Source organism: Rhyacophila brunnea, unplaced genomic scaffold (assembly GCF_057557595.1).
Source record: "Rhyacophila brunnea isolate RB1 unplaced genomic scaffold, BYU_Rbru_1.0 scaffold_3, whole genome shotgun sequence".
NCBI classification, from domain to species: domain Eukaryota; kingdom Metazoa; phylum Arthropoda; class Insecta; order Trichoptera; family Rhyacophilidae; genus Rhyacophila; species Rhyacophila brunnea.
In genome coordinates, this window is record NW_028232965.1 from 52,931,964 (window position 1) to 52,957,827 (window position 25,864).

At 34.3% G+C, this 25,864-nt stretch overlaps 2 protein-coding genes across 2 annotated transcripts in view; one reads left to right on the top strand and one right to left on the bottom strand.

Annotated features, from left to right (window-relative positions):
* Positions 1 to 2,427: 2,427 nt before the first annotated feature.
* Positions 2,428 to 25,864, top strand: part of LOC147068549 (uncharacterized) — a 43,334-nt gene continuing 19,897 nt past the window's right edge. The window contains exon 1 of the mRNA XM_085953376.1: positions 2,428 to 2,945. Within this exon, the coding sequence (XP_085809502.1) occupies positions 2,493 to 2,945 (453 nt within the window). The 5' untranslated portion in view covers positions 2,428 to 2,492. The remainder of the gene's footprint in view (positions 2,946 to 25,864) is intronic.
* Positions 4,741 to 20,412, bottom strand: LOC147068550 (carboxypeptidase B-like). Its single transcript, XM_085953377.1, has 9 exons — positions 20,234 to 20,412; positions 13,500 to 13,676; positions 13,139 to 13,330; positions 8,970 to 9,103; positions 7,888 to 8,048; positions 6,521 to 6,643; positions 6,314 to 6,410; positions 6,061 to 6,207; positions 4,741 to 5,114 (listed from the first exon to the last, which is right to left on the bottom strand). The coding sequence occupies exons 1-9, from the start codon at positions 20,403 to 20,405 to the stop codon at positions 4,872 to 4,874; spliced, it is 1,446 nt and encodes a 481-aa protein (XP_085809503.1). The 5' UTR covers positions 20,406 to 20,412; the 3' UTR covers positions 4,741 to 4,871.

Here is a 25,864-nt window from a genome sequence, read left to right on the forward strand (position 1 = left end):
AGTCCCGGAAGGCCCTCGAACTCACATTATCGCCGGGGTACTCCCAAGGGGCGACGTCCTGTGGGAAGGGAGTTCTCCATCGGAGGTACGGGCTCCACCAGGGATCCGTACTCTAAGCGAAGGTGACCGCATCTGGACGACCAACAACATTGGGGGCCGCCTAAGAGACTTTCGGGGAGTCTGGATAGCGTAGTGTACCCCCCCCCCCAACATTGGTAAAAATAATAGCCGTAGCCCGCATACCGTTTGTGCGGATACCACCATTGGTAAGTCCTTCTTTACTTTTACGGAAAGAATTTCAAACGCAACAATCAGAAGAGGTCACTCTCAAGATCGAGGACTTAAAGAACTCAGGGGATCTAGAAGAAGCGGGCCAAACCCCCAGTTTTTCTCTCAACCCTATTAGTGATCAAGAAAGAAGACGGGGCCCTATGCCCTGTTTTCAACCGAAAGCGTTTGAATGCGTTCCTACAGCCAAAGCCATTCAAACTAATTCACCATTACGAGGTTCCAGCCGTCTTACAAACAGAAGACTGGCTAGTAATAATAGATCTAGGCCAGGCGTCCCTCCAGGTACCAATGGCTTCTCAACATCGTCGATTCGTTCGACTAGCCTACCAAGGGGAGCTCCTACAATTCACGTATCTCCCGTTCGTGCTGCCAACCGCTACGATTATGTTAGCATCCCTGACCAATTGGGTTGCCGAACGCCTACGAAAGAATGGCTGAGAATATTCACTTACCTAGACGACTTCTTAGTAGCCAACCAATCCGAGAAACAGTCTCGGTTCAGGTGGAATACAGAATAACCTTCCTACAGTCTTTAAGGTGGTTAATAAATATTAAAAGATCCTGTCTGAACCCAAGCCAACAATGAGGGTCCCTGGACATCACGTAGGACACACACAACAAGCGGAGGTTTCTGTCGCCGGAGAAGTGTGTAGCACTCCGTCACCATCTGCTAAGGCAAGTACAAAAAGGCAGTTGGTCCCCTAGACAGGCACATATCCAATCCCTTCTGGGGCGACGCAACTTCACATCCTACCTCCACGAGGAAGGTTGTATTGCCGATGGCTACAACGCTCCATTCATCAATATGGCCGAGGTCTCATCCTCGCTAATTGATGACAATCCCACCAGAGGCCCAACGGGACATCATGTGGTGGCCCTAGGCGATAGGATCCTCAGATTTGACTCAACGTAGGTACAAAAAGGCAGTTGGTCCCTCAGGCAGGCACATGCTTAATCCCTTCTGGGGTGACTTAACTTCGCATCCTACCTCCACGAGGAAGGTTGCATTGCCGACGGCTACAAAGCTCCAGTCATCAAAATTGTCGAGGTCCCATTCTCGCCAATAGACGACAATCCCACCACAGGCCTAACAGGACATCATGTGGTGGCTCCAGGTGATAGGTTCCTCAGAGTTGACACACATCAATCACAATCCTGACAACAGACGCGTCTGACACAGGCTAGGGAGCCCAACTGAATTAACACCCCCTATCAGGTACGTGGAAACAAGACCAGTTAGCATGGCATGGCACAGGAAGGAAATGTTTGCAATTCAATCTCAGATACAATCGATCATAAGATCAGATCTGCTTCTTCAGACAGACAACAAAACAGTGGTGGCATACATCAACAACGAGGGCGACACAAAATTTGTCACCCTCCTTAACCTATGCCGACAGATACTTATATTTACCTGTCGAGCCAACATCACGTTTACTGCACAATACTTCCGCAGAAATTACAACTGCGTGGCAGATCATCTCTCCCGCAGACAACTCATTCCCGAAGAATGGCACCTCATCAACACCGCAACCACCCCCCTGTTTCAAAGATGGGGTGTTCCCGAGGTGGATTTATTCGCAAGCGAAACAGCACACGTCATTGGGCATACCCAACACCAGGTGATAACAAACAGATATCTCAAGGACTTCAAAGTCAAATTCGAATAATGAAAGGAGTTTTACCTACCAATAAAACTCTTATTATTCATGTTGACTTTGAAGTCCAGGTAACTTCTATCTGGTTCCTTGAGTCATATCATAATAAAGACAGTGATGCCAAACTCCATACATAAAAAAAATGGACGCGCGGGTATGATCAGTAAATAAAAACGGAGGAACGACAACGACAAGACAAAGGAAAATAAATTAGTAGAATATAACCTCACGCGAAGAAGAAAGAGCAAACCTTATCTCAAGGACTTCAAAGTCAACATGATTAATAAGAGTTTTATTGGTAGGTAAAACTCCTTTCATTTATTTTGTAGGTAGGTAGGTAGGTACATCGCAAACCTTGTTTCAGTCAGGGTGTTGCCATGGGTTGTGGTTGTGAATTTTTTGACTAGACATGATATTATAAAAACAATTGTCATGTTGGCAGGTTGGCTAAACTGGTTGTCAAATTGGAAAATTGTTTGTAAACGAAGTTTCTGTCACTCGTGACAACAAGAAAATTTCTATCGTTGTTAGAAAGTTGTTGGAATGTCTTCATCAATTTTACAGGAGAATGCTAATATTGATGATAAAGATGAAAATCACCCCCCCATTTTCTCGGGCGCCAATAATATGGAATCTAGTCGATCCGTCGAAGAGTTCTTGGAGGAAGAACGTCAGTGCACTAGCTCTCAAGAAGATAATGTTGATATAGAAAACATATTTGATGAAATAAATCGTTTAAATAAAAATACGCGTGGCCTGCAAGACGAAAATGACGGCACGTCAAACAAAAATATTGAGGATATTTTATTTGAGGCCGAAAAGCTTGTGACATCGAGTTCTAGAAGCTACAATAACTCGAAATTATCTCCGAGGAGTTTAAATATTAATAAAAGATTGATTGTGAAGAAGTCATCTTCAGAGCAGAATTGTCTTTTGAATGGTAAACAAAGAAGGGATACTGTCGAAGAAAGGTGTAATGGGAATAAAATTAATCAGGTGAGTGGAAATTATTAATCCTAGTAGATATTTAAAGAGTTTTTAGAGTAGGTTTTTTGAGTTTTTATATGGCGATTCCTCTATGTTTTTAGTGAGGTTGAATTGGTAGCATTGGTCACATTGCATTAAAAATGGCAACCTGTTTTGACGTTTTCTTATAATGTAGATTTCATGATATACTTTGTAATTAGTGGTGAAGATTGACTTTTGGAATTAGGTAAGTAGGCTATGGGGATCATAGTGCATAGGTAGTGACAAACTGCCCACTGGCTCCGGCCGAATACGGGGAGGACTTGCTGGAGAAAGGGGTGGAATTTTTTTAATGTGGGGGTTGCTTCACGATTTCACACTGTTTTGGTGAAGTGATTTATTGACATAGTAAAAATTATAAAGATGAGTATAATATTATTATGTTAGATTACACAGCGCGTGTGTTGGGAATAGTATTTAGTGAAGAACACGTCTTATTGGTTCGACAGGGAGCTCAAAACTGAATACAAAACACTACTCATAGTTCAAATGAAGGTGAATGGAGTCTGTGAATGCGGCGTAAGTGTAAACCGAAATGTGTGACGAATCGGTATTATAATCATTAGCACACTGGGAGCGCCCGGATGGGTGCCATCATAAAAAGAGGGCAATCGTACTTATGTGACGTACGAAGATTATAGTAATATGATGTTACTACTGATTTATAGGTACATACACACTAATGTCAATATAAAATAATATTGTAGAATTAGAAAAAGTATTATTTTTAAAAATATTACTAAATGTGATTTAACAGCGAAGAAAAAAAAGGTTCACTTCGTCCTGATGGTGGCCGACCTCTGTTAGGGGATGGCACGATAAGAATAAGTGCAATTTGCTGGTGGATGTCATGATGTATACAATAACATGATACATTTACATATAGATTCTTACAGTCATTGAACGCATGAGCATATGACGCAGTGCATCTGTGTGCAGATAGAATTGGATTGAATGAATTGTTTTATTTATCAAAATTTGTGAGATTATATACCTATTTATATCATTATCAAACTGGGTCAATATATAGCTGAATGAAGGCATTATGTGATATAAATAATATTATAATTACGCCAACTAAGAGATGACATTTATCGACACAAAATATACGAAGAGGTGTTCTATTCGATTAGAATGCAGTGGTTTGATGTCACTATAGTTAAAATATCCCCAAGTAGTTAATTTATTTCACAAATCTAAAACTGTCAACGGAGTAGTATGTCACACATACGGAGAAGTGTACTAAAAGACTGGATTATTTTAAAAAAATCAACAAAAGCACACGACTTTGCTTGTCGGAAGTATCTGCTATATGCTTTCCACCTCAACTACAAAGTATTTTTGCTATATTTCACGCCATCAAATCCAGAATGTATTTGGTACAACATATAATAAAACCCTTAATGAGTATATTATTATAGATCAATGGAAAGCTAATCCCACACATCTTCTCCTGACATATTTAATAAAGTCTTCATAATTGCAGAGATAAAATGTATGTATATCCGTAAACGAAGGGACCTCAAGCGAAGTCGGGTACTTCCGCTAGTTTCACTTGAATTTTAAACAGTGTAAAATTTACTGGTACTTTTATCCAATGGTAGAGCTAGAAAATGTTAGTTTTCGTCAAAATTTCTTATGTTGTTTTACGCTATCATAACAGATATTATGTACTGATTGAGTGTTTTTTTAAAGGATACTCAACAGTCAACACCCATGTTCCAATCATGATGAAGGTTCCTTTGAAGAAATATAATAAAACCAATTTTTGAAAATAATTTTATTGAGTATTTTATAAATATTAAATAACCATAAATGCCTAACTTATATATGACTTATACTTATAAATTAACTATAAAAATATTTTGCTAAATAAAGCAATCAGCGAGCCGGTGCTCATGCATTGTTGGCCGCCTCCGCCATCACTCTCAATGCGGCCAAAGACTCCTTGGCGACTTTGGCAATGTAACTGGCCGGCAGCACGAAACCGTACCTTCCCGTGTCGCTCAGTTCGATGGTGTAGGAGTATTTTATCTTGCCAACGGCCTTTGCCCAATCGTCAGACGCACCTGCCGCCGGGTACAGGACGATACTCGAAGCACCCACTGTGTATTCTGTACCACCAGCTGCGATGATGGCCTGTAATTGAGCAAAATTCATGGAATGGAAGAATCGAATCGAAAAAAAATGTGTTCAGATTCCAAATCGACACTTGATTTTTTGATTTTGTGGATTTATAATAATATGTTCTAGGTTTCTTGAATATATTATTCATATACTTGTACTTGTGAAGATTTCTCAAACCCACAAAAAATTCTCAAATTTCATAAAAAAATAAATCTAATAATATTACTTGAGAATTCTCAATCACAACCCCTGCAATCGCATCCATGTGATTATTTACAATTTTTAAGAGTTTTTACTGTTATACAGTCGAACTCGGTTATTACGATCATGGAAATAGCGAGATCTCGGATGTATTGAGGAAACATTCGTTGACATTTTAGTTTATGATTTTCTCCATACATTTATTCATTTTTATAACGAGCTACTTCACGGGTATACCGAGCAAAACTGTTAATGTATCGATTGTTTGAAAACAACATTTTCGACCCTACGCAATAAAATCCGACCGGGCAGAATGCCGCCGGGATCGGATTACGTTTATGACACTAGTTAAGTGTCTAAGTACCTAATTGGTGTTTTCGCCAACAACATTGAAAAAGTATCCATGCATATGGTTGAAATTGCATGTAAAAATCCAAGCTTTGTGAAGTCAGTAGGTACCTACCAGTGCCATTGATTACAATAAACAACTTCTTTTGTAGTTTATAAATGTCATGCTTCTTTTGGGGGTTTTTACGATGGTTTTCAGATTTTTTATATTATAATGGAACGTAGCGCGAAAAATGTTATATAACGATATAACGAGTGTATTTGAATTGCGACTTTTTGTGTTATGAGACCACTCACTTAAATATACCTGATATAACGAGTAACGCTTATAACGAGCAAATTCAGTCGGTCCCATCTTCCTCGTAATAACCAAGTTCAACTGTATTTTAGTAGTTTTTTGAAGAATTACCTGAGCTGCTCTTTTGCCGGCTACATCCAAATCATTATGGTCTTCGGGAACTACTTTGTCATAGCCCCACGGGTACAGTATGTACTGACCATAACTGTGGTATGATATATAAAGTTTGAAATTTGCAGCCGACTGCATGATGAAATCCTGGAAAAGAAACATTTGCGTCAATTATTCTATAACAGTATCTTCATCGACATTATCAACAATATCTGTTTAAATTTATTCATTTCAAAATACAATGTATGCTTACGGCTAAAGCTTTACTCTCTGGTTCAGAGAAAGCAGCATCTCCCGCATAGACCTCGCTACACGGATAGTTGGAAGTTCCTCGCCCTCCCCATTTGTAACTGAAAATAAATTAACAACTTTGTGTACGATTTCTTTGCAGAACACATTGTTCTGGTATTGTCAGTGATGAAAAATATTTGTTTATATTATTATGCTTAATTGATTTTACCCGAAATTTCTGTTGAGGTCGATTCCGGAGCAGACTCCACCGCCACGTCTGTTTTTTCTCCACAACCGATCACCGGTGTGTGTATATTCATATCCATCAGGATTAACCACAGGCAGGAAGTACCTGCAATGCATAATGCTTATGGTAAACAAAAAAAGTGCACATTTGTATAGTCATACTCGGGGAACTTTAAGTTGAATTTTGTTCCATCTTCAGAATTTTTCTTATAAACACATTAATAAGTAACTAAAATATATATTAATGGATTTACTATTCCATTTGAGTAGTTTTTTGCGACCCTGGTTTCGCCTTTTGTCATCTTCAGGCACTATGTGCACTCACGAAAAGGTAAATACACACTGACAAGGAATACAATTAATTCTAACTTATATAATAAACTTATATGGAATTTAAATGAAATTCAAGTTATCATCAAGTACCTTCGGTCGATAGTATTAATGTAATAAAATATATACCCTTTTCACATGTGTACATTTGCATAAAATAATGTAGTATTTTTTATTTACGTACTAATAACATAATTACACACCTAGTATAGTTTACCAGGCATGTTGACTTTCCAATTTTATTTTTCATTTTAAATAATTACAGCTGAGTTTCAAACCAAACGTTTACAGCAGTAGATTAAGGCCGCCATTGGCAGACTGTATTTTCTACACAATTATCTGTAAACATAGAGTTTCATATTTCTGCTTGAGTGGCAAGCTGTAAAAACACATTTTTAATGACGATAGTAGTCTTCGACTGATCAATTATGTTTTTAATAATCCAGTTATCAATGTGATAGATAGATTTATAGCACTAAACAAATTTCTTCACAAATTAAAGTAAATGTTGAGTAATCGCTTAGTAAGGTGTTTTTGCCACAATCATGCATTTACTTAAAGTAATACATTAATATTTATTATTTAATTTTTAGCCTTTGGAGTAATATGAAGTAATTCTTTATTTTATTTTTCTCCATTCATGTGGGACTCCTTCCACCACGGTGGCATGCCTCCACTCTGCCTATTGCTTGCTTACAGCAATTAGAAAATAATGATGTTTCCTTTGAATTTTGTTACTGCTCATGCTTAGCGTAGTAGGAGTGCGCTTGTATCAACAAAATTTTCCTATCTATATAATATTTTTAGAAGAAATATATTATTGTGCTTGTCCAGAACGTATTTATCTATTGAACATGACGTGTTAAGTAGGACAGCTTGTGTTTTGGAAAAAAATTAAATAGGTATGTTTTCGCCATCGAATCTTGGAATTGACTTAAATTTTCTGGAAAAATATTCTGTATATTCTATAGAACACTCCATTTATTTATTTTAATTAATCTGAGATCAATGTCAACATACCAGTCCATATTTCGAACAGTGTCTGACTCGCTGTCATAATTTTCAACGAATTGATTGATGATGTATGTAACCGTAGCTGGACTGATCCACTCTCGTGCGTGAATACCTCCATCTATCCACGCTGCTTTGTTGGTTGGTTGGCCGTTGGAGACTCTTAACACCTGTTGGCGGTGTCACATATTCTTTAAATGTGTTATTTTAAACATTTGTATGTTTAAGAAATACCAGCAAGATGTTACACATGCGTAATAATTGAGTTATTTAATACCTCTAGATCAGGGGTAATCAACCTTTTTATACATACCGCCCACTTTTATATCTCTGTTAGTAGTAAAATTTTCTAACCGCCCACCGGTTCCACAGTAATGGTGATTTACAAAATAGGGAAGTAACTCTAATTTATAAAATTTATAAAGCAAAGTTACAGCAAGTTAAAGCAATACAATAATAATTATTTACATATCAGACTTTCGCTACCTAAGTTTGGCAGAATAAATCTTTATAAAACAACTAACTGTGGTTAAATCTATCTTTTTATTTATACTTTGCACACATATAAGCATGAAGTCTGATAAAATTCCATTTAATTGATTAAACTATTAATGAGATCCCTGAGGCTGCGAAACTAAATACTGGATATCTGGCTCAATTTTTGTGAGGAACAAACGATGGTCTCCTCTTTCGGAAATATTCAGGCGGTTTCTTTCTTTGGTCATAATATGATTAACAGCATTAAAGCCTGATTCCTCAAGATATGAGGTAGGGAAAGGTATCAATAAACTGAATAGTAGATATATTTTCTGAAATTTAAATTGTCACGGGTAATTTTATGAAAAAATAATGAAAATGTTTTTAAAACGCCTACCGCCCACCATGAAAGCTGGAACGCCCACTAGTGGGCGGTAGGGACCAGGTTGACTACCCCTGCAGATAGTTAATAATTTTTCTTAATGGTTGAAATAATATATTGCCAGTAATATTGTTGATACCTAACCAGAATAATGCTGACAATACTAGTAGTCATTTGGTAATAGCCAGCTGCCTCGCTAGGTATTGCGGCCAGCTTTTTGCAAAATGCTTACTTTCAAATCCCTTCCTTGGTGAGACTGTCCAATCGTCATCACGCTGCAGATGGACGGGTAGGTGATGGCCAAGTAATCTAGGAAGCCATGGATGTCATTCAGTCTATGGTATTGTTGCCATGTTAGACGATGCCCTGTAAGAAGGCGTAATAATGTTAATATGGATCCAAATCGGTCATTAAAAGTCATTTTAATAAAAATGTGGTCAAAGATAATAATATTATTCACAAGAAATCATTTCTCTTATGTATTGAATGTATTTTGACTTTTACCATAAAGAGACATTTACAGCATATACTGGACTGCTATTTTTTTATTTTTTTAATATTTGGAAAACTATTTGGATTTTTTTTTAAATACAGATTCGGTTGACATTGTGTTTCTTTGGTCGATGAGATATTTACAATGAATAGTTATTATCATACAGATATTTGAAAATTAACACGTTCGTGCAAAGTGAGAAGAGTTCAAAAATTTCTCAAAATACTTCAATTTAAGTCCATTCTTCATGAAGAAGTAGTGTTAGGATTGAATCAAATGGATCATTAGAGATTTTCACGTGAAAATGGGTCAAATATAAATTATTACCACTATATTTTAACTAATGAAGATATTTGTTGTGTTTAGCACAAACACCGCACACGACAATACAATTTAAATCATGAAATTAAAATGAAATATATTTTTGACATTAAAAAAAAATGTAAACACGTGAACAGAATCTGATGAAGTACAATTCATTCAAAAGTGAATGAAACAACGGTACAAAGGTTGATGGACCTTTATCAGTGAGACTGCAACGAAAGAAATGGAACTATGAACATTATTATTATTATATTAATATTGGTTTATATACGAATTTAATAATTTGTTGGGTGTTTCTTTCTTACGTATATAGATAAAAATTCGACTAAAAATATCTTAAGCTGTTACACAGACAGCTCATTTATGGTTTTCGGTTATTGTATTGTGAAATTCGACAATATGGTCGATTTAGTAACTGCTTTTATTTTCCACGAGGTTGGGTTAGTGCAGTATTCGTTGCTGGAGAGGCGAAAGAAGAAGTTTATTTGGCATGACGATATTGTGATGATGGCAAGATTATAAATGGTTCGGGCACATTGTTGCATGCAATCTTAGGTGTTTTAAGGGGGTGCAGAAAAGACTTGTCATGCATTTCTTGTGTGAAGACGAACCCCAGTTGGCAGCTGGCCAGAATTCCATATTATTGTCGAGGGAATTATAACCCATGTAGGCCCCCAGCATCGCCATTCGTCGGTTCGCCGGCCTCCTCACGGGCATGGTGAGGTGGCCCTTGGTCCTGTAAGTGTGCCAAAAAGTGTAAGCCCTCGCTGCAAAGCAAAACGTCAAGTGCTCACGTGGATGAATGGGGTTCTTCGTTTAGTGTTCTTCACCTAAAAATATGTTTTTGGCAATTCTGTTCATTCTTTTATATCCTGAACACCATTTGCGAATAATTGGCACCTACCTGTACAGTACCTCTAATCGAACATATCATATTTTTGTTGTCTGTAAGAAATGAAGGCCATCTTACAGTTTCGCATACAATAACACATTTAAAAATTCTAAAAAGACGTGAAACGATAGAAAAAATATAGTAACATCAAATAGACTTGTAAGGATTATTGTTTAATCATCGACAATGTTAACCCAACTTAATCAGTCATGCTCATGTTCACGCAAACAATATAGCAAAGAGGGGTGCCGGATGAAATCCCGAATGTTGAAATCCCGTAAGCCTAAATCCCGAAAGTAGAAATCCCAAAAAATAAAAAAAAAATACAAACAGTAATAATTGCGCAATCTTAACACTTATATTGGATTGCGCAAATTTAGCGAGAGACAAAGACCCATTTGCGCAATTCAAGATTGTGCAATTTTTGCAAGGGGGGGGGCAAAACCATTTTTCCACAAAAAATAGTTTTTGTCTCTTGTAAAATTTGCGCAATTCAAGATAAGTGTTAAGATTGCGCAATTATTATTGTTTGTATTTTTTTTATTTTTCGGGATTTCAGCATTCGGAATTTTGGCCTTCGGGATTCCGGCCTTCGGGATTTCGACCCAAACCCAGCATAGAGATTGTTCTGATAGCATAGACGTATAAAATATGGAGTTACAGCATTCATTTTTAAGAAATACAGCCACAAACTTAACCTACATAATTTTTATTTTATTTGATAGATATAAATGTATGGTAAAACTCAAGGTGTTTTTTCCTCTCAAGTCTAAATGACATATTTCACTCGCGTGAGGATGAGTATAAATAGGTGGGCATTGTTTTATAAATTCTTAAAATAAGGTCTGCTTAGCTCATTCAGCGTACTTGTATCTAGTTTATATTTTTTTGTATTTACACTTTTCTATTGATTAATAACTCAATACTGATGTATTTATTTGTTTCTAAATGTAATGTTGTGAACGTCTTAAATTAAAAATTTGTAATGATCACTATTATATGTTAAAATAAATAAAATTTGAATATATTAAGGGGGGACATGCTCGTCGAAGGTCAAAATTGAGTTTTTATTGTATTTTCAAACCATGATCCTGGACACTCCTTAAACGTTGTAGATAATCTATTTATATAATTTTGAAGCCTTATTATCCTTTATAGTTATTTTAAACATTTAATGACTGCATGAAGTATTTTTGTTACATAAAATAGTATTCTTTTAAACCTCTTGCTCTAATGTTTTAGAATATAGTCATATTTCGGTACATAACTGTGCAGTGGTGTTAAGATTTTTTACATTTATTAATTTTTAAACGCATTTATAAAACCATTAGTATAATTTATTACGAGATAATTTTTGTAAAATATTCACGATAAAAAAATATTTTGATAATCTCTGTGATCCCAAATTTGACAAGAATTAGGCATTTTATTATTTAAAAAATCGGCAAGATTAACACATTTGAAGATGATTCTAAAGATACTAATAATAAGCTATGTCTTTGACCATTCAAGTGTGATAAAAATCTTATGAATAATGATTGCTTTATAATAATTATTGACCTAAGAATAAGGTAGTGTTTTTTTGAAATACGCCATTTCTTTTGTCATTCCCTAGTCGTTAAGCTACAACATACGGCCGTAGCCATAAAATGACAAACTATAATTAAAGTAGGGAGTAAAATTATGTTAACGCGCGTGTTTGAACATGTACTTAACCGAATTTTTTTTTATTTTTTTTTAAACGGTACATGTTCAAACACGCGCGTCAATATCATTTTACTTCCTACTTCAATTATAGTTTTTCAATTTATGGCTACGGCCGTATGTTGTAGCTTAACCACTGAGGAATGACAAAAGAAATGGCGTATTTCAAAAAAACACTTCCTTATTATTAGGTCAATAGTTATTATAAAGCAATCATTATTCATAAGATGTTTATTACAATTGAATGGTCAAAGACATAGCTTATAATAAATATCTTTAGAATCATCTTCAAATGTGTTAATCTTGCCGATTTTTTGAATAATAAAATGCCTAATTCTTGTCAAATTTGGGATCACAGAGATTATCATTATAATTTTTTATCGTGAATATTTTACAAAAAATATCTCGTAATAAATTATGCTAATGGTTTTATAAATGCGTTTAAAAATTAATAAACGTAAAAAATCTTAACACCACCTCACATGGACGTACTGAAATATGACTATATTCTAAAACATTAGAGCGAGAGGTTTAAAAGAATACTATTTTATGTAACAAAAATACTTCATGTAGTCATAAAATGTTTAAAATAACTATAAAGGATAATAAAACTTCAAAATTATATAAATAGATTATCTACAACGTTTAAGGAGTGTCCAGGATCATGGTTTGAAAATACAATAAAACTCAATTTTGACCTTCGACGAGCATGTCCCCCCTTAATGTACCTAAGTGAAAATTTTGAATTGCCAAAAAACTAGCTTGGAAATAAAACAACTTGGAACTGAACTTATTAAACCGTTTTAAGTACTTTTCCAGTCGAATTGATATCAAATTTTGAGTGCGTATAGATAGATAGATCTATGAATTACAGGAATTGGCCTTACATGATTCAATAGTTTTCCGATTTTTATAGTTAAATACTTTTAAGAATTATCGCTATTTTAGCTGTGAACGAACAGTATTAAGTAATTATTAGTTTGCTCACCTTTTCTGTCTTGCAAATCTTGTTCTTCGTCGCTGAGCGGCGGGTTCTCGTCATCGATGTACCTCTGGAGGTCGTCGATGACGATGTCATAGCGGATGTTGGAGTCCCTTAGGATCTGACTTATCTTCGCGATTTTGTTTTGCCTGACGAGGATGTCCACCGCCGTGTGATTTCCTCCCCACGCTGCCACCTCTGAGACCAAAATCACAAAGAAACTATTAGGATAATTAATTCGGCAAAATTACCTAAGTGACTTAAAAAAATTAGGTGTATCAAATAATGTATCGATAAATAGTTGAATATCAGTTTTCAAATACAGGTATTGCAATCCCTAGCGGTAGTTGAGATGTAATGATTTTACCTTGTGTCCTGGTGAGATTCCCCAGGATTCGCAGCTTGTCGTTGTCATTGACTTCAGTATTCCACACTTGGGCACCGTAATACTTCACCTTCGCCTCCCTGTCGACGGATTCCGGGGCTACCTGAACCTTGCCGTCTTCTCTCAATATGGACGGTCTATAGGCCGGCCGTGGAGCTACTGGAAGTCAAAAATACAGTATTAGATAACAAGCATTTAATGACGATTGTTTTTGCTCAGGGCGTCATGGTCCTACTTTCGAGTGACCTACATTATGTAGGTAGAGTAAAGAAGAGAATGCAATTAAAATATACAAATAAACTCATCGAGAATTCGAGAGGCGTTCGAAATGTGGTGTTGATGGATGATGCTCTGAATTCTATCATTATATGCACACATGACTCCATATTGGGAAAGCTTGACTTTGCAAGAAAGCTACTGAACTAACAATGGCTGAAGCCGGCGGAGAATCGCACAAAATAGAAAGGAATTGTTGGCAATGACTAATTTCAGTGATCGCATAATGAAGAGATAAGCAGAGTGATGGGCCACAAATCCTTGCCTACATGTTCTTTTAACATATTGTGTAAATATAAATCAATGTGTTTACATATATACCTATAATGTTTGAGACTTTCACAGTTGTTTATTGATACTGATAAAACAATAAATATGAATTAAAATTTCAACTATTAATTCATAAATTCATAATTCATTATTCTGTAAATATACTTGGATTAAATTTAATATATTCAATGATTCTATTTTTTTAAAAACCATATCCGTTCCTGAGAAGATCATAATATTAACCTCCACAGAATGTTTGTATTAACACATTTTTTGTTTTTACGAGAAATGGATGTTAACCACTTGCTCAACCTATTAGGTCCATATTCTGCCTCCAAACGTGCATTTAAAGACATTGTGCGTATTCGCCAGACCCAGAATTCGAACGTGCGACCCACGACACTATAAGTCGACGCTTAAGCCGCTCGGCCATCGTGGGCGTCATGATTCTAACAATAAATTTATTGAATATTAATCTGGACTAAATAGGCGAGTTAACCGAAAATCGCAACCTTTTCTGATGAAACACGTGAATTTATGTCATTTAAAAGTCATGCAGTCGCATTTTAATTGAAATTATTACAATGGTATGCTGTAAGGGCGGAATTCCACGACAGGTGTACATGGCAAATGTCCAAATTATTGTGAATTAATACATGTGTACAAGTGAATAATTCCCACGACTGGTGTATTTGAGAAAGATTATTCGCCGTTTTTTGACTTGTCTCAAAATATTATTTTACCGACAACTAGCTGGAGAAGATTTGTTAATTACGCCAGTCGTGGGATTACTCCATAGCAAATTACAGGCCTATATTATTTTGTATTGTGCATTGGTGGTCTGGAAAATAACACGTTTTTATTCTTTTGACTGAATTCATTTTTTGAGTAAATAAACTTATCTCGTTTTACTAAGCGATGAATGTAAATATGGCACTGCTCTTGGACCGATGGTGTCGATAGAATTATTTTATTATGATATTATCATAATGAAATTACTTCCTGAAGATTACACTGTTTAGATCTTGTAATAATTAATATTAATTCTTCCTTGATATTTATGTACCAGGAAATTGGAAAATATAACAAATACAGTTTGTTGACAAATGGCATGTTTGTGTGCATTGTTGCAATATCCCGATAGTTTGTAATTAAGTACCGCTTATATATTATTATTTCATCAAAAATCATGCTGAAATGGCAACAAATTTTAATGTAATTTTACCAAACACAAATAATATTTAACTTGCGTAATGTTTTGGCTTTTTCACCAATTATCAAAATATATTATAATGGTGTATTACATGGACCAATTCTAAGTTATATAGGTACAATAATAATAATTTGTGAGAAATATATCTTCTAATATATGCGGTCTGCATTCATTCATCCATTCATCGTCAGTGCTGTAACTAAATGTTGGTTTTGGCCGTCTTGTTTGAAAAACTCCAGGAATCATTGTGTAGAAATGGAAAGGTCGAAATTGTTGGCCACACTATGAGAAGAGACAATACACGAAGTATCCACTGTTTCAGTTGATAATATAATATATAGATGATGATAGAGGGAAAAACACCAATCAGGAGGTCAAACAATTTATAGACTACCTAACCACACCAGCGGGTCTATTCTATACGAAAGGCTGCTTTCGGTTCGCTACGGCAGCTATCTAGGGTAGGTTTGTATCGAAGTATTAGCACTTATTGTAACAATTGTATTGGCATATTTTATTAGTCATGTTATTGTGATTGCAACAAACCAGTCGGATCTTGCGTCTCAATTCTCAATACGTAAAATTGACGTACTCTGTCTCGTTCTCAAAGTTAGCACGGCCAAGAGAGGGGCTGTTAAAAGATATCACCTTTTGACAGTTCAGACGGTTATTTTTTTACATACATAACCGCCAGAATACGTAAAGTGATAAATTTGATATATTTATCACAATTAGCTCTTTTTTATGTTAAGTGATAATATGTTAGAATAGGCCTGCGAGTATCGTTTCTAGACTGAAGAATCTCACTTTTCAGAGCCGCAATGAACAACATTGATATTAAGTGAATGATAGCCATCTTTCGTTCAGAATACAGTGCATAATATTATAGAAGATGCTGACATTGAAAGACGTTGAATTTAATTTAGGATGGAAATATTTGTTGCATAATTAAGTATTTTCTGGTCATGGATTTGTCGTCAGCACACTCTTCATTGCACCACTCTTCGTTCTCTCTACAAAAGTAATAATTTCTGAAACCGGTTATTTATTAAATTAATATTCGCCTGCCGTATAATTATTTTGTTCACTGGGATTGCAATATTCTTTCAAGAATGGGTTTTTTCCAATACCGTTTCAACAACAACACCAAGAATATATTTAACATATTATTAAAAATGCTTATAATCTTCAGATTAAAGTTTATTGTATATACCAACGTAAGATGTTTAAAATGTACATGTACTTAATACATTATGTACCGTATTATTCAATGTCAAAAACAGAAGTATTGATTTATTCAATGAAATAATCAATATTGCATGAACTGATGTCTCATACGATGTATCCTAATTAATACTATCGACCGAGCGTATTAAATTTGATGAAGCTGACAGTTTTGTGGGTATTATTGCGTATGGAATGGTGTTAGCGACCCGGGTTTTGCGTAAGTAGGTTCATGCATCTACTACTAGAGATAATTTAGCTAGATCGATGTATATACCTATAATATGTACACAACTGACAATGATTACAGATTGTTACGGTTTATTAATGCCGAATTAATTAAATTATCACTCGGTGAAATGCTAGTCGAGCAAAATGTTATTCGGTCTCGATGCTTTTCTACCGTTTGCAAAGGGGTTATATTTTCGACCATAATGTATTCGTACAAATTACATGTAATCGTTGGTATTATCGTTGATATTTCAAAATAGACATATGGAAAATAACGCATTTGCAATAATATGTGGTGAGGTGCGAGTTGAGAAGAGCGCACCTAGAAATGTGACAATAATTAATAATACGAATCAGTCTATTTCTTCATTGTGTAACTAATGCCTGTCTACTTTTTATTTCGGTATTTCACGCGGACGAAGTCGTCGACTAGTATTTAATAATAAGGATTGGAGGTATTATGTAGAATTTCGAATAATTTTAGTTTACAGTCAATAGAATGTACAGTAAAAACGAAACAATAATGCGGTCGGTCGATAGTGTGCGTGAGTATGGGGAGCCGTAATAAATGCCTGGCAGCCGATGACCGCGTATTCGTACATATACAATCGACGAACCGCATCATTGTTTCGTTTTTACTGTACACCAGTTTTTTTTTAGAATTAATAATAACCGTGTCCTTGCTTTTTCGTACAAGGTGGTTGTTAGTAATTTTGGACAATCAAAAACACCCAGGCTTTGAGAAAAACACAAATATTGTGTTCTCACCGGGAATCGAACCCAGAACTCTCGGGCGGACTGTACACCAGTTGATTTTTTTTTATCCAATCCCGAATAATGAATTAATATCTAGAAAATTATAAACTGCAATTATAAAAGTGCAGCCAAAAAACTAAAAGATTTGTTTTATCAATTGCACCGAAATTAAACTTATTTTACGATCAATCTTCATTTTAACTATTTAAAATGCTGATAGAAAATTTTGACCGAATAGGTATAACATATCCCTAAAATAAATTTGTTTTCCCTAATACAAATAATTGCAATATAGGTATATGACATTTTATTAGAAACACATGCGGGTCTATTCTATACAAAAGGCGACTATCGACCGCTAATGTGCTAACGTGATAATGTGTTAGTATTTGTTACATACATTTTATATTGAAATATTATAATTGTGATTGTATTGTAATCAGTTAATCAGTCGAAACTGTCTCTCTCTCGCTCTCTCTCTATCGCTCATGCTCTAAATTTTAGCACAGGCAGGGGGCATGCCGTTAAAATATAGCATTTATTGCAACAATTATTACCAGCTAATTATAATTGTTACAATACGTGTTAATAATTTGATACAAACATACCCTAGTTAGCGGTTTTAGCGGACGAAAGCAGCCTTTTGTATAGAATATGATATGTGTAAAATAATATAAATTTAAATGTTACATAAGTAATATGATATACTTAGGTATTATGGAAATATTACTTGGTTTTTCGTCTACACTTAATATTGTTTACGGTGGTCAATCTTACTTAAATTATCAATTTAATAACATTTTTAGAATATTATTATTTCGAGTTATCAGTATTGATAACCGCAGTGTTGATAATTGTTTATTGTAGGTAGTACCTAGGTAGTTTCCGTAATAATTTTATAATTACCGGATTTTATGTTCAGTAATTGTACAGTATTCACGTTTTTATTGTTTCTCGTAAATGTCTTTATAAATACTACGTTTTTCTGGTGTTTACATTATTAGACGTCTTACGTTAAAATGTTTCGTCGGTTTTATAAATTTATTAATATAAAAATAAAATTATTAATCATTACAGCATATGTGTGGATATTATTATTATTATTACCAATGATGTATTAATGATAGCTATTCATCATTGTTTGCGTTTGTCGTAAATATTACAAAATTATGCAACATTTGGTTTTGTTTGTATTCAATATACACAAGGTTTTTTTCAAAATGTCAATAACGAATTTCACATACTTGTATTAAAATTGTCTAATTAAGTATTACTTATAGGAAAATTCGATCTGTCTTTAGATGAAGTTGTTTATAATATGTAGAAAATGAGAAATAACTAATTTGTCATTATTCGTTATTGCTATTCTTTGAATTCTACATTATTAACTGAAAAAAACAGATAAATAATTCATTTGCAAACTATATCCAATAAAAAAAATATTTGTATTTGAATTAATAATTGAGGTGTCGAGGATTAAATGAGTACAAGTGACATACACGTAAAAATGAGTTACGATTTGTTTTCACAACACCACATACCTACCAATTTACGTCTCTGTTTTCTATGAAAAATTAGAAGCTTCGGATCACACTTCTGTATAAGTATATTGTTATTACTTTAGTAGTAATGCATCTAATTTAACCTAACATAAATTGTCCTCCTTCAAACAATAAAAACAGAAAGATGTAAGTATCAATATTTTTTCTTTAATTTTATTTTCAAACCATGTTCCATCGTAACAAGATTAACAGGTTTTTTGTTTTTACGAGAAATATATGTTAGCCACTTGCTCAGTCTATTGCTCTATTAAATCCATAATCTGGGTCCAAACACATATGTATTTTTTGCCAAACCCGGCCAACACGTTACCGTTTGGCCATTATAAGCATACTCACCTAATATCAGATAATTTGAGAATTACATTATAGAATGTTGAAAACATTTTGTAAAATTTATAATTGCATTTATTTAATAATATTGAAGTCGGATAGGTTAGATATATTATAGGATACTTAGATAAGTTACCGGTGCACTGATTTTTGTACATTTTAATCCGCAGTTCTTCAACTGTGAATGGATTGATTGGATAAGTAAGTAATTGTGAACATTTCAGATATTTAGTTATAGTATCTATTCATATTATGTTAAGAATAAGTCCTTAATACGATTTTTTTTATTATTTATGTAAATTATTACGTGTCTTCGATTTTTACTTGGTTGTCGAATCGTGTCTTTTGTCAAGGTTTAGTGTTTGATTGTAGCCTTATTATTGAATTTATTATTTATACATACAAACTTTTACAATCGATTATACAGTATTTTCCGATACTGTGATTTTCCATATACTCGATAACGCGATCACTTCTAGCAGTTTATTTTAATTTATTAAAAAATATATTAAAGACACTAGATTAGCAAGCCAATATAAAAAGGATAATATATAAATTGCAATAAATTATTGACACCATAGACTTATTATAACCTGTTATGTATTTAAGTAACTTTCCATAAACACTTAGTTATAGTCGTTCTTTGATATTTTTCAAATTATTATTTAAAACCCGTTAAACGACTATTTTAGTAAAAAAATAACAAAAAACAGCACTTAACATTATTTTGATACTTACTATCACACTTTCCGTACTAGTGAAGTAAAATTAATCAACAATAAATATCACATTAATCACATAATTTGATATTGAAATCACACTGTAAATTAACCATAAGTAGTGTTATATCCTACGTTCTTTAGGCTGTTTATCCAATGATAGTGCGGATGGTCCGTCAAAGACGATGGCATCGGAGTACTTGGGTGGCGCCGGCAGAGGGATGTAATCCCTCTCGGGGGCCCCCAGAACGAGGGCGTGGAGCCCCAGCAGCAATAGCACTGCGACTTGGCACTGCGAGGGGGCCATCTTTACTAACACGACCGCAGCGCGACAACCCACTTTATAGCGACATGAGATTCCGCGATGGCTCTGGTATATTATAATGCAGGGTTGTCGCACTAGTGTCTTTCAGAAACAATTAAAAATAGTCATTAATAAAATGATAAAATCGATCTAATTATAGTTATATTACGCGTGGTTATTAAATTATTGAAATAAAACAGATATTTTGTTATATCGGTAAACTATTTCAATGGTTATCGAATTGGATATAATCTTCAATAATCCAAACATAATCTCTGCCACAACTCACACAGCTACTAACAGGTCACGAAGCACTGAAGCCTATCTAAACAAATTGGGGAATTATATTATCTAAGTCAAGGGACGATGACTGCTATCCATGTAATGGCTATGGTTACATGTAAATTGTACGTAAAACATTTCACCGTAGCACAGTTCTCTGTGAGCTCTCATATCGAAAAAAGATGACCATTATACTATTTATGGTCTCCAATTTTATTAGATTCAATATGAACATTAATTCAATATTTATATCTGATTATGGCAAAATTCATGAATGAAAACCTAACCTAACCTAACAAATAATCCAGTAGGTGTATAGGCTATTTTTAAAATTTGCTTGCTGCTGGTTTCCTGTAAACCGACAAGAACCGTGTTTTATTTAGACATGAATTTTATGACAGTACTATACGTTGTAAAGAGGTTGGACGGTCTTTAACATACTTATTTCCGATACAACATTTCACGGTGAAGTGTGATACGGGGAACTGATACGTATACGTTTTCGAACCGGGACGGCTACATGTCTCAAACAGTGTGGAATGTCACCAACGACTGCCCAATATTAGAAAACGATCGACGGGTTTTTGGAGCTCTGTGCAGGCAACATAATCTCGAAATTTACCACTAAGCATCACGAAATACTAAACAACAAAATAACACAAGAACACTGCAGAAAATATGTATTGTCAGGTCATTAAGAAAATTAAAGAAATAAACGTAATAACATAACTTCTTATATAATTGTAATCGAGTATTTTTTAAATCTTAACAATTGCTAATATGTAAATAACTAAATGCAATTATCAATTTGAATCACTTTGTACGAAAAAGCAATGTCATGGTTCGTAATAAATTTATTTAAAAAAAATGAGCTGGAATACCGTCATCCACTTGCGCAGATTAACTTAAAAGTACCTACCCTAAAAGTAAATGCATCGAAAATTGGTTTAATTAAGTTTGCTTGTGCTTAGATGCCGAGTATGCATCTAATATGTTAGTCAATTACCTAACTACTATTGTAAAAAAAATATGTTAAGAAACGTCATCAGAAGGCGGCCACGATTCACACGGGATGTATCATGGCCATTTAAATAAAGAGTTCATAATAATATGACTGCAAAATAACGTAAAATGCCTATACAGTGTGTGAAAGGAACTTTCGAAGTATATGGTAGTTCATATTGTATTTTTTAATGTTACGGTAATTTACTGTATTGTTTATTATTTTGTCCACGTCCCTTCCAAAACGAAGCAAAATACTATTATGTTCACCATGTTGCGTAATTATAAGGCATGCCGCCCATTACAACGGCTAAACGCAACCATAAATCGCAGGAAGTAGCAGTCTAGGTGTAGGTACAATTCAAGGGATGTTCAGACATGGGTGGGTTACAGTTTTGTCATCGTATATTGTGACCGAGGTACTGTATTTTTCATAAAGACAGTATCATTATATTATTATTCATTTGAACTACATATTTATGTGTTAAGCGTCAATTACATTGAGCTTCTTTACGAGCTGTTTGTTGGCGAATTTACAATCTGCCTGTAAAGTCGCCCAGTGTAATCATCGAACAAGCTAACAAGCAGGTTGTAAACACTCTACCGAGAAAAGTTGAAAGCCGGTCAACTTTACACGCTACACGTGGGCGTGTGGGCCTACTGCGTCTGAGCAGTAGAGCGCAGTAGCAACCTCCCGGTAAAAAAACGAACTACGTTCTGTCAAAATAGTGGCTGGCTTGTGGCTTCTCAGCGAATGGAAAGTTTTGTGTGTAATCATCAAATCGCAGTAGCTGAATCGCACGCTTTTAAATTCGCCAACAAACAGCTCGTAAAGAAGCTCAATGTAATTGACGCTTTATGTGCAGTTCGCAATAGTTATACTTTTAAAATGTAAATGGCACCCATGGCACTCATGATATAAAACTATAAACTAAAAGTTTTTCGGGTGGGTAAATAAATTACAAAATACGATTTAACTGAATTTATAAAAATAATTAAGTTGGCAATTTGGTACATCTATGTCCTATGTCGTTGGTATTCGACACGTATTACTCATTTATAAAATTAATGCTAATTTTTATATTCTGTGTAAGCTATATGTAGTTTTAAGTAGGTCACATAATAAACACATTGAATCAATCACCGATGACTTACTTATATGATATTTCCGAGTATACAAATTAGTTCTCGATATAATATAGTCCATAATAATTCAGCTGTTGGCCTTGTAAAAATGAATGCCCAACAATTAATTATTATTATTGAACAATAATTCTAAGATTTTTTACATATTAAACAAAATTTAGGTGCGTTCAAGTGATATCAGCATGTTATTTTCAGAAATGTAATTAATTTATTATTTATCGTAATTTATTTTGTACACCCCTGCATTTTATTATTTTGATTAATATAGTGAGATTGCCGATTACAAAGCTGGTATTTTAATATCAGTACGACTTGTTGATAGAGGGGTGGATGTCAAATTTATTCTATCCTCGTTTTCCCTTTTAAAAATGCTAATAATATTTGTCTTCACCACTGCTTTCTTGATTAAAATAAAATATAGAAGACACCGGTTTGAGCGGTATCTGGATGCTTTATTTTTCTTCCGTTTTATCGATAAAACTATTCGTACGTACGGAAAACTGAGTGAAATTATATTATAGTATGGGTACAGTGTTATGCTTCGAGTCCGAAAACTTGTACGTATGCAGTTCGCCGTATCACACTTCACTGTGAAATGTTGTATCGGAAATATATGGCCGTGTATTAAAAACCGTCCAACCTCTTAGGGTCGTATAGTACTGACATAAAATTCATGTCTAAATATAACACGGTTCTTGTCGGTTTACACTTTACAAGAAGCCAGTAACAAACAAATTTTGAAAAGAGCCGATATACTGGATTATTTGTTAGGTTAGGTTTTCATTCTTGCATTCATGAATTTTGCCAAAATCAGTTATGAAAATTGAATTAATGTTCATATTGAATCTAAAAAAAATGGAGACCGTGTAGTATACGGTCATCTCTTTCCGATAAGAAAGCTCACGGCGAACTATGCCACGATGAAATGTTTTACGTACAATTTACATGTAACCATTATGCTTACGTTTATTGAAATTTAATATTAGTCGTTGTCGAGTAGGTAGTCGGTAGTCGGTAGTCGTAGTATAAGAAATAAGGCATTGGCTTCTTACCCTGGGGCTCCGGGCTCGATCTCGTTGAGATATACAATACATTATGTGATTTTCTCAAAGCCTGGGTGTTTCCCTATAACTACACCCATTATTGTTAGGCCTCGTGGCATTTGTAGTAGATTATAATATAATTAATATACATGCATATATTATATGAGTATTTCTATATTAAATAAATAAATAAAATACAAATTAACTCCCCCCCCCCAAGATATTGAATAACAACCTTCTTCTGTACAGATCTTGCTCTTATTTTTTATTGAGTATTAAGCTATAGCAAGATTCACAGTGTGTTAAGTATGTTATTTATTAATCATAACTTAAAATCGCAAATCAAAGTAAATAGGTAATCAAAGCTAGATGCCAGCCGGTGAATGTTAATTTTTCTATGGTTAAGTACCTATTCAACCATAATAGCAATGCTCTGGAATCGGTTTTTGGTGTTGTATTCCAAAAATAATGTGTTACCCTCCCTTCTCTATTATTAAATATTATTATAGTAATTTTACCTAGCCGTAAAATATCATCAATTTTTCTATTGTTTCTTATCGCTCGACTATGGGGGGATTGATACTTTTTTGCCTGGCGCTAATGTCCTGTTGGCTGTGTAGTATTATTTTTTATAAATAAAGAAATTAACCATCGAATGACGATCCATTTCTTATGAAATAATATATTTTCCTACATTCCTACTCTTAGTGCACACGACAACTACTAGACTTTGCCGCACGTCGCGGGTAGTCGCAGGCCATGTGCTCCCTGTAGGGATGGTTTGCAAACGAATATGTCGCACGGTCATAACACTGGCAAATTTGTAGAGATACTCGTACATTAAGTACATACATTTGTAGAGATATAGTTCATATTTGATATTTTCCTCAGCTTCACCGTTTAGACTCCAGAGTCTAGACATTTTAGACAACTTTCCCCGCCTGCCATATGTGCTGCACCCTTGGACATCCCTACATAAAATTCCACACGCCTAAATCGATCTCACATTGGATGAACTCTTGGTCTGCCGCTTGTGGCAACGTGTAAAGATAATTGGAATTGTCTTGTAAAAATCAAGTTTGAAATAATGATAATTAATTATATAATATATTACAAATTATAGAATAATTCATTAGCTGTAGGTATTCATGCAAATACACCTTATTGATCTGCGTAAATACCTAAACTGATTTTTTGCTTTGGTTGGATTTCCCCCTTTAATTTTACGCGTACCTATCCTCGTTTTAAAGAAGTTGTGTTTTGTTTTTTTAAGAGCGAGTTCTTTATACATCTACTTAGTATAAATGAAAACATAAAGAAATATTTATGATCAACACACGGGGTTTTTCGGGAGGAAATATTTTAGGAGGCGGCAGTATAAGTAGTAGAGATAGGTACTATTTATTGCCAACAGAAATGCATTGAACTCGTTGGTGGGATTTTTGAACAAATACTTTGAACAGTTGTAAATCATTAGGAGTGTTTTATATCATAAGTCATTAATTTGTCTTTCCTTAATAATGTATGTATAAAATAATATAAATAATAATATAAAATATGTATAAATGTTTATATAAACGTTGGTACCCGAGATAGTCAGTCCCGAAAAAATTTGTATGTGTATTTATATGAGTAGGGCCGTCATATCGAAAGGGAAAATACCGATACCTTTTTGACGGCCCTACATAATATAAATACAGTTGAATTATAATCAACACAATATCACAGTTTTGGGAAATACCCTTTGACTCATTAATTAACGCTTGTCGTTTTGTTATATTGTTTATACATTTTGAGTTTCACACTGTGTGTAAATGAATGTTTTTACTTCGTATCGGTTTTTTGTGATCTTAAATCAACTCAACTTTCGCATTAAAGAAATTTCCAGTGAATATAGAAAACTAGTATTTTACGAACAAGGTCAATACTGGATTACGTACCTACTTTACACACTTTTGAATAGCAGATAAAAAATATAATCATTCTAAA